This window comes from Platalea leucorodia (genome assembly GCF_965183815.1).
Source record: "Platalea leucorodia genome assembly, chromosome: 4".
In the NCBI taxonomy this organism is placed as follows: domain Eukaryota; kingdom Metazoa; phylum Chordata; class Aves; order Pelecaniformes; family Threskiornithidae; genus Platalea; species Platalea leucorodia.
This window is the reverse complement of record NC_138826.1, coordinates 72,916,297-72,925,767: the sequence shown is the minus strand read 5'-3', so window position 1 is coordinate 72,925,767 and position 9,471 is coordinate 72,916,297. Positions and strand designations below refer to the sequence as shown.

General features: G+C 51.2%; 2 protein-coding genes across 7 annotated transcripts in view; both read left to right on the top strand.

Moving 5' to 3' along the window:
- The first annotated feature begins 887 nt into the window (after positions 1–887).
- Positions 888–3,990, top strand: FMC1 (formation of mitochondrial complex V assembly factor 1 homolog). 4 transcript variants are annotated; one of them, XM_082308138.1, is made up of 6 exons: positions 888–1,106; positions 1,256–1,445; positions 1,547–1,766; positions 2,763–2,917; positions 3,014–3,211; positions 3,544–3,990. In XM_082308138.1, the coding sequence occupies exons 1-3, from the start codon at positions 969–971 to the stop codon at positions 1,573–1,575; spliced, it is 357 nt and encodes a 118-aa protein (XP_082164264.1). In that variant the 5' UTR covers positions 888–968; the 3' UTR covers positions 1,576–1,766; positions 2,763–2,917; positions 3,014–3,211; positions 3,544–3,990. The 4 variants fall into 4 exon arrangements, with proteins under 4 accessions (XP_082164264.1, XP_082164262.1, XP_082164263.1 ...); XM_082308136.1 differs by having other exon boundaries at positions 2,722–2,917; XM_082308137.1 differs by lacking the exon at positions 3,014–3,211 and having other exon boundaries at positions 2,722–2,917; positions 3,544–3,989.
- A 352-nt stretch (positions 3,991–4,342) lies between these two features.
- Positions 4,343–9,471, top strand: part of LOC309588637 (putative RNA-binding protein Luc7-like 2) — a 37,670-nt gene continuing 32,541 nt past the window's right edge. Inside the window, exon 1 of one of the 3 annotated variants that reach the window (XM_082308133.1) lies at positions 4,343–4,702. Coding sequence is in view for 1 of the 3 variants with exons in the window: in XM_082308134.1 (XP_082164260.1) it covers positions 4,642–4,702 (61 nt within the window). In the remaining 2 variants the exon portion in view is untranslated. The remainder of the gene's footprint in view (positions 4,703–9,471) is intronic. The other 2 variants (XM_082308134.1, XM_082308135.1) reach the window with 2 other exon arrangements.

Sequence of the window (9,471 nt, the reverse complement as noted above, 5' to 3'; positions counted from 1 at the left end):
TTTTAAAACTACCGGAGGATTAGTACAAGAAGGGAGCTCTTCCGTCCTGGGGTGCGCTCTTTCAAGGCGAAGCCTGACCTCCTGGCCTGACGTACGAGCTGAAGGGAACCCGCCTTTTCCCGCCCGCGCTCCCACGGGGGTACGCGGCAGCCACCTGCCGCTCCGCGCGCGGGGAGGCGCCACGCGGCCGGCGGCTTCGGCGCTCGCCATAAAAGGGAGGGGGCGGGGACAGGCGAGAAGTAGGCACGGAGGAAGACGTCTCTCGCGGTAGCCCCAGTGGCCTAATGGATAAGGCATTGGCCTCCTAAGCCAGGGATTGTGGGTTCGAGTCCCATCTGGGGTGGGCGTTTTTTTTCCTCCCCCACCGTCTCCGGCTGAGGCGCGACGGCCGCGCCCCGCGTGAGCTCCTCAACGCTCAAGCCGCGGCGGCGTTCCACAGCGGCGGGCCTGTCAGCCGGGGCTCGGCGTCTCCCGGGGTTTCTGAGCGTCCCCCGGAGGTTCTAAGGCGCTGTACATCGTTTTAAGACCGGAGACCTCAGAAACAGGCGTGGGCTGCTCGGGAAGCGGAGGGGCCGTGGCCCGGCTCGGCTTCCCGCGGCGCGATCGGCCCCTCGGCTGCCTCCCAGCGATCCCGCTCCGCGGCCTTCGGCGCCGCGCACAGGCCGCCGGCGGGTCGCTCCTCCCCCCGCCCAACGGCCAAGCGCGAGGCCGGGCGGGGCGCGCGCACGGGCCTCGGCACGGCCTCGCCGCGACGCTCGACCTCCGGCACTTGACCTCCGCTGATTGCGGGGGAGGGCGGGTAGGGGAAGGCGATCGTTCCACTCGGCGCTCGATAGCCCGCCCTGGCGGAGCCGCGCCTCCACCCGCCCCGCCCCGCCCCCCCGGGCCGAAGGCGCGGAGGGTGAAGCACGCGCGCGCCGGCCGCTTCCTGATTGGCCGCCGCCGCAGGGAGGCGGCGGCGCTGGAAGATGGCGGCGCTGGGCTCTCCGCTGCGGACCTTGCGCGGGCTCCTGCGCGAGCTCCGCTACGCCAGCGGCGGGCCGGGCCGCCCCTATCGCGACACGCCCGCCTACCAGCACCTCGTCGCGGCCTTCCGCGCCCACCGGGTACGCGCCGGCTCCTTTCCGCCCCCCCCCCCCCCCTTCCTCCCTCCCCTGAGGGGGCGAGGCCGCGCAGCCCCGCGCGGGAGCCCGCCGTCCTCGGGGGGCGGCGGGGGGAGGTGAAGTCTCCGGGGCTTGTTCCCTCCTCTCGGCAGGTCACCAGCGAGAAGCTGTGCCGGGCCCAGCAGGAGCTGCACTTCCAGGCTGCCACCTACCTCTGCCTGCTGCGCAGCGTCCGGGAGCACGCGGCCCTTCACCAGGAGTACCACGGCAAAGGGGAGCGCTCGCCTGAGGAGGTGGCCGGCCTGGTGGGCTTCAGGTTGCCTCAGCAGCCGGGAGGGAAGGGTTAGGATGATTGTGTTGTGTTCCCTATTTATTCCTGAATAAATGTCCTAGGCTACGGCAACGGCCTGGGCTTTCTCGTGTGTGTTTTCTGTCGGTTTTAGGTTGCGGGTGTGGTGTGAAAGAGCCATAACTGGGAGTCCCGCTCTCAGCTTATCAGGCGTACCTGACACACCCCTTCAGTCTGAACGTGTGGTATGACAGGCAACCTCCACGGAGCAAGAGGAAGGTTCTTTGTAGTGGAAAAACATGACAGCCTTCACTGCTCAGCTGTTTTGTCTAAGGGGTTGCAAACATTCTTGGTTCCCCCCTCAAAATCTGTAGGTAAGAGAATTTGTCTGTTTACCGTAGGGTTTTCCAGCCATGTTCTGTGTGTAGGGAATTTTCTACTCTCCCAAGAGCAAAGGCCCTTTCTTTGGAACGTTAGTGGATTCTGGTGAGCACTGCAGTAACACAAACCTCTTTCATCTTGAAGAAATGGTAACAATTCTAAGAGACAAACACTACTTAATGAATTACGTGTTTCTCAGTGTCTCTGAGCAGTCAGCTCTGCGACTGTAGGCTTCCTATGCTGTTCTTACATACTGTGAATCTCAGAAAAACTAAATGGAACTGATGGCAGCCAGTTACACTACATACACAAAATAGGCTGCCATTTTCTTGCCTGTCTTGCAGTCTGGAACAGCAAGTTTCTCTTTATAAGAAAAGAAATACTGGCTTGAATTGTTGCTGCCCTCTTCTCAGAAGAGGGTTGAATGATACGCAAGATGTGTAAGAAATCTGTAATAAGGATGACTTATAATGGGTAAAAATGGGAGGCTTGTTAACATGGGGGAGGAGCTATAAGCAAGGATAGCAAAAGAGTGCTTGTTTTTTTTACTGCCAGGGAAAACAAAGTATTCTGTCAGAAAAGCATTGCAAATAGAATTACTTCATCTAAATCTATATATTCTCCTTCCCCTGTATTTAAAACTCAGGGATAGTTTAATCCCCAAAGTAGAGTGGATAGGCACAACAGATCCTTAAAACTGGGGAGATCTGGGCTACTTAGGTAAGGTAGGGAGATGTGAACTGCAAGTTTTAGCATTCTGTAGACCAAAAATCCAGTTTGCAATGCTTGCAGTGTCTCACTAGTTAAACAGTGGTGTTTTGGTGGTTTTTTTGGAAAAGTGTTGATATCACGGGTGGGAAAGTACCAGCCTATTTGCAGCTCAGTAGATGAAAGTTATGGGAAGTCACCGTACCCTGAGAATGGCTGTGACGTATTTGTTGTTCTCAGTTATTTCATGCAGCTGCTGCATCCTGCAATGTACTTTCCAGATGGACTCAAGGTTCGCTTCATCCAAAGCCTGTAGCCAAATCTTGCTCCAGAAGAAAAATAAACGGCCCGCTGAAACCAGTTCTGGAAGAAAAGCTGATATTTGGCCAGAAAAAGATACTCTTTAAAGAGTACCTAGAGCTAAAGGTTCTATGATGTGGGTACAAATAACAGCTAAAATTTCTCAGTTTCCCCTAAACATACTAAGGTACTAAATAGAGAAAATTTTAACCAGTATCTGTATCTCTTCCAGTACTTCCCCTTCAATCCAAAGTCATGTAATGACTAACAACAGTAAATTAATATGTTAAAAGAAAAAACAAAGCTGGGACATGTTCTGAATAGCTGAGGAGCACTGGGTAGGGAATCTTCTCCTAAACGTGTTATAGAAGACTCCTGTCTGAGCATTGCATCTTCTCTGCAAGTCCTTGTGAAATCCAGATAATTGGGGGTAGGTTTTTTAGTGGCTTTTTATGTTGCCTTTTCTCACTCATATTAAGCTAACCTTAAAAGTCGAATGCGACCCTGGTTGTGGATGATTAGAATGGATCCCTGTGACAGTCCTTGACGGCTTTTGGGCACTAGGTGGCAACACGATGGTTAAGGAAGGGAGAGTCACAAAATGCAGGCGTTAGGATAGACAGAAATTGTGAAAATACTGTTTTTGAGATTGGTCCCTGGTGCTCTGTAAGTTCAATTAGCTGCAACACGTAACGGTAACTTCAGTTTTAAGGGAGGTTCTCTACAAAGCGGGTATTGCAGTGGCTTTTCTCACCAATGCAGCCGTAACGGCGCTTGACAGCTCAAGAGAAGAACGGAGCCGTTAAAACGATGCTGAACGTCAGTCGGATGAAGGGAGTTGTCTTTGAGAAGCACATTCTGCCGGCGCTAGCGCAGACGCACGTACCCCTTCACGCCCGCGCCTACCGAGCCCCCGCGCCTACGCGCACCCGCGCGTTTCCTAACTCGTGAGCGTCCCGGCGAAGAGCCGGCGTGCCCCTCCCGGGGGTGAGTAAGCGGGACCGGGCTCTAAGAGACGTCCGTTACACGGGACTGGGCTCTAAGAGACGTCCGTTACATAGCCCGGGTGCCCCTCCTGCTTTGCAGTTAATTTCGGCTCAGCCACGTGCTTTGGGACGTTATAGAGTCAGCCGTCATGAAACTGTTCCGGTTGGGTTTCCCCTCAGAGAGGCAAGAACCCGGGACGCACCCACCGGACCGGGCGCTGCCCGACTTCTGCTGCCCGGGCCCCCACAGCCCCCCCCCGCCCCGGAGCGCCCGGCCCGGCGCCCCGCTGCCGCTCCCGGCGGCCGCGACCGCTGCGGACGAGGCCGCCGCCGCCGAGCCGGAGACCGGGACGTCACAGCAGCTCCGCGGGGCCGCCCGGCCAATCAGCGCGCCCCAGGGGCCCAGTCCGGCGAAAGGCTCGACGGCCCAATCAGGGACCTCGGCGCGCGGTGCGTCACCGGCTGAACATCGCAGGCCGTGGCCAATCAGCGGGCGCCAAGGCACGTCCGCGCTGACGTCGGGGAGCGGACGAAGGAGCCCAGGGCGCGTGCGCGCGGGTTTCCGTTACCGCTGGCGCGCGCGCGTGGCAGGCGTGAGAGGAAGCGGGAGGAGCGGAGGGGGGAGGGGTGGCGGCGGTGGCGGCGGCGAGGCCGGCGCGAGGCAGGTTTCCCGCTCCGCCTTTTACCGGGAGCGCGAGGCAGAGGCAGCGCCCGCTTCCCGCCCCCCCCCCCCGCGCGGCGTCGGGGGAGCGGCTCCGCCCGGGCCCGCCAGTGACGCGAGGGGGAGGGCTGAGCGCCGCGCCGGGCCTCGGGCCTTGTAGGCCGCTGTCGGCGTGACTCGGCCGGGCCGGGCCGGCCCACCCGCGCGCTCAAGATGTCGGCGCAGGCCCAGATGCGCGCCATGCTGGACCAGCTCATGGGCACGTCCCGGGACGGTAAGTGCCCCCCGGCCGGGGCGGGGGAGGGGAGGAGGGGGCGGAGCCGCCGAAGCCCCGGAGGTCACGGCGGTACCGGGCAGGCCGGCCGGCCGTTCACCGTGATTGGCAGGCCCGGGGCCCGCTCCCTACCCCCCCCCCCGCCGCGGGGCGGGGCCTGCCGAGGCCGTAGGTCAGCGGCGGGGTGGGGGCCTGCGGCGCTGCCGCCCCCGGGGCCCGGGAGAGCCGGGCGCCGCCTCCCCCCGCGGAGCTGCCGGCGCCAGGCGCTGTGCGGGCAGCGGGAGGCCGCGCTGCCGTTTCAGCGGCTGTCTGAGGTCCGCTCCCCGCGGTGCCCGGCGCTCGCGGCGGAGCCGCGCCGCTAAAGGCGCGCCCGCCGAGCCTTCCCGCGCGGCCCCCCTCTGCGGGGGGCGGCGGTTTGCGCCATTCACATCACGGGGGAACAAACCAAAAAATCCCCCCAAGCCAACGGCCGCTTCGGTAGAGCAGGGTTTTATTTTTTTGTGCGTTGTTACAGTTTTGTCTAAAGTCTGACCCAAACCATCATTTCAGTCAGCAGGTGGGCATGGCTGTTGCTTTCTGAAAGAGAGAGTGTAATTAACCCGAGTGGATGAACTCTTCTAAAAACAAACAGGCCCCAAACAGCTAACTAAAAGCTTAACATCTAGAGGCAGTAATCCCAAGAGGGAGGTACTCGATGTACCGTCAGGTTTCAGATCACTCTGCGGTCACGTAGTGAACTGAAGATTATCGCTGTGTAAAGCTTCTCAGGATTTTTGTCAGGGTGCACGGCGATCAGCATGAGAGTTTGAACTGGCAGTTGCCCATAAATCCGGATAGTTTGGGGGCTGCTGGAAAAGAGCAGTTCCCGTTATGCTGTGTAGTATTTTATTTATAAACAAGAGAATACTGCACCCGAGGGTAGAGAGCAATTAGAGATTATTTAAATGTTCTGCATGTTGTATTCACTCTTGCAGATGTTACGTGTTTCTTGAAGCGTTGTGCTGAATTAATGGTTACCTGTTTTCCCGTGCACCAGTAGGATGTATGAACTGGGATGTACCTTGTGCATGCTGGTCATCTGTTGGTACTGGGGTAGTGTGATCTGACAGCTTTCTTTAGTATAATCTAGAATTTTAAATAAATGTAACTAGTTTTCACATACCCAGTATATCGTGAATGCTGAGTGCTTATGGTTGTTTTAAACGGGGATGTGATAATCTCATTGGAAAATTACTGTTCTGGAGAGATTGCCTTCCAGAGCAAGGCTGGTTAGTGAGTAGTCATCACACAGGATCTGATTTAGGGTGTTTTTGTCTTGCCCCAGAAGATTTTCACATACTTCTTGTTGTGGCTGTGTGTGTCTAAGTGCTTGGCAAAGTAACGTTGTGCTTATGAAACTCCAGTGTTCCCAGTGTTGGCGCTTAGATCGCTGTTTCAGAGCTATCTAAGACTACACAGAAGCTTTAAAGAGGGGGCATCTGTTTGAATTTATGAATGTATTTTCTATTGGGTGGTGGGAGAAGTGTGTGATTTACCTGTGATAGCTGCTTAAAAATGCTAAGTGACTAAGATCTGAACCAGGAAAAGCGATTTCAGACTAGATTTCCTTTAGCTTTGTGAGAAAGCAGTTATTGATAATTGTATTCCCTCCTCCCACCCACCCTGTAATTCCCAAACCGCATATGCTGAACTGTTTAGAAACTAACTGGCTAGAGAGGAAGCATTTAAACAAAATTGGCAGAATGGGGAAGGATAAGGAGAACAGACTGTTTGCAAAACTGCCTTCCATTATTGGATTAAGTGGGAATTGAGGATCTCAGTGTAACACCATTCTAGTTTAAAAAAAAAAAAAAAATGAAGTGGAGCATGATTTAAACCGAAGTGTGCACAGGGATTGAAAAGCATCCTTTTCTGTGGAGCTGGTACTTATTAAATTCAAGGCCAGGCTCAAGGTCATTGAAATATTGCTAACCTTGAGAGTAGTGGGGTTTGGAGTCATTTGGTTTTTTATGTTCCTATCACCTTTGACAAATGTTCTATTTCTAGCAATATGCAAATTGCAGCTTTTCATTAGAATGTGGCAGTTTTTTCATTTCTTGGTAGATCGTAGCTCTCATTTCACCACTTGTCCCCATTGCCTTTGATTTTGCTCTGCCTAGCAACACAACAGAGTTTAAAATGTTTCTAAAAAAATAGTCTTTCTTGGGTGATGTTTGTTTTTTATGTTATTAAAAATTACTGAAGTGCTTTTTAATTTCCCTAGTAACAGAATTTTATACTTTACACAGTTTGGAGTTTTTTGTTTTGTTGTGGGTGGGTTGTGGGGTTTGGGGTTTTGTGTTTGGTTTTTGTTTTTTTTTTTTTGGAGGAGCCTAGAATGTGCAAGTTTAAGATTCTTACCTATATTAGAAAAGGCAGATCTCTTCGGTGGGAATAGAACAAACTCAGATGTAAATTCAAAGCCAATGGTGGTGCTTGAATATGTAGCCTATATAACTTTTTCGGAGCTTATAATATCATTCGTAGAAGACAGGAACGTGCTCTGAAAATGGTTTTGAAAATTCTACAATGAGATGCTCAAACATGGTTTTAGGACGTGAGCTGTAGGCTGTAATTTGTGGAAGTTTGTGCACACTCATTATAGTAACTGGTGTCCCTGGGGCCGGAATGGAGAAGCTCAGAGGACGTAGTTATTAAATGTTTTTATGGATTTGCTGTTAAGCTCTGAGAACACCTAGAAAGCACAGTTCTGTATTGGTCAAGTTGATTCAGACAATACCCACTGAGCTGTAAGAGTATTTATGAAAATTAAACTGTGTTAGTAAGGAACCTTCTCATTTCAAATGGAGTTGCCCAACGTGTAGCTGTCTAAAACGAGGTATGTGGCTCTGGGCCTGCTCCTTGCTGTCTCCTTTCCCAGAGGGCCCTATGCTTGCAGGCAGGGAGAACTGAGAGCTTTGTGACTTGCTTTGGCAACCTGCTTCCTCCCATGTCTGAATTTTGGCAGTGGGAGAGATGCACTTGTAGTCACACGGCATCGCTCAACGTGTGATGAACTGCTGCCTGGTACCTGCCAGGATGGGACGTTCAGGCAGCCTCTTGCCAGCTGCCCGGCCGAGTGCCCTGCTGCTCTGTCCTTGCCTTTGCTCATGTGGCAGACACCTGACAGAGAAGTGAAACAGAAGGGGCTTGGCAGATGCTCTTCAGGACTTTCCAGTGAGTTGCAGTTCTTAGAATTCATCTGGGATATCTAAAAAGCAGTTGTATTGTTAATGTCATTATATTGAAATCATTCTGTAAATGGAAGGTATGGTTCTGTTAGGCACCTGGAACAGCACGTTATGTAAAAACAAGTGTTTTTTTAGAATACCTTAATTATACCTAACTTAAACGTCTCTTGCACGCTTCTCTGACAAGAAGTGGAAAACTGGATTGGATGTGGACAATGCCAAAATTGGGGGGGGGGGCGGGGGGGGGGAGGAAAGTGGCTTAGATTTTGATGTTAGTAAAAAGCTGGACTAATTTAATATAGTCACGACATCAGGTTGAAAAAAGTCTTCTCTGAAGTATGTCGTTTCAAGTACTGATAACCTGACACACTTAAATAAAGAGGCTTAAATATAAACTACTGAACACATAGCATGGGTTTCCCAAATATTGAGAAATAAGGAGTGCTGAAATGAGGTGCTAATCTTATGTACTTACATACGAATGTTTTCTTCATATTGTTTTTTTACTGTTAGCAGTTAAACTAAAGGACTTTTTATTACATATGTCAGTAGTTAAAAGGATAGTTCAAGTTGAATTTATTGTTGATGACCAGAGCTGCGGGAACTTGTCACTCAGAAGGATTAGGAACAAGCTGATAGAAAAGTGTGATTTTTTTATTTTCTTAAATACTATTTTTCAACTGTAAAATTGGTTAAACATTTTTTTTAATAGTATGCTTAGGTAAACCCTGTTTTTGCCACCCCTTTTCTCTAGAAGACAGGAGTGATCCTTACGAATAGATTCATAATTGTTTTAAATAAATTGAGTCATTACAAATCGAGTGAAATGTTAGCAATTGATATTAGTACCCCAGAATTTTTTTTTTTTTTTCCCCACAATGTAGCTGAAATGAGCAAAGATTGCCAAGTTTTGTTTAAAAGGCCTGATTGTAAAGATCCCTAAATCAGCTTATCTTGCTTAACTGGTTCATTTTCTGCCAGGTCAGTTACCTGCTCTGCCTTGCCGCATAAGGGCTAGACTCAGTGTGAAGAATCTGTTAGAAGCAGAGGGTGGAGCAGGATCATTACTTCTGACAGTAGTGCAGACACAAAGCAGATCCAAGTGACCCTGGAAAAACACAACATCTTGAAACTGCTAAGCCTTGACTGACTGTTGCACAGAAATGTGGTGGTGGTTTTGTTTTTTTTTCTTTTTAATAATTGCCACTGCATCAAAATTAGGTTATAGTCTAGAAATAGGAAAAACTAGCAAAGTTAATTAGATTCTTCTTAAGAGACAGGTAAATTTGTGCATGCTTCTGAGACTTACACGTGGTCATGAAAATGTTCTCCCAAGCATCCTAACAGATACTATGCTATGTGACTAGCAGAAAAATCTTTGGAGCCTTTAAATATACTGAACCCTTATGTATGAAGTGCCAATCAGCACCTCTTTTGCTTCATCTGCTGGCTTTTTGAGCTGAACTGCTGTGTTTGGAGTCTTTAACTCAGTTCTTTAGCTGTTACTAGCAAAGCACTTTTCTTGTTCTAGATAGTCTT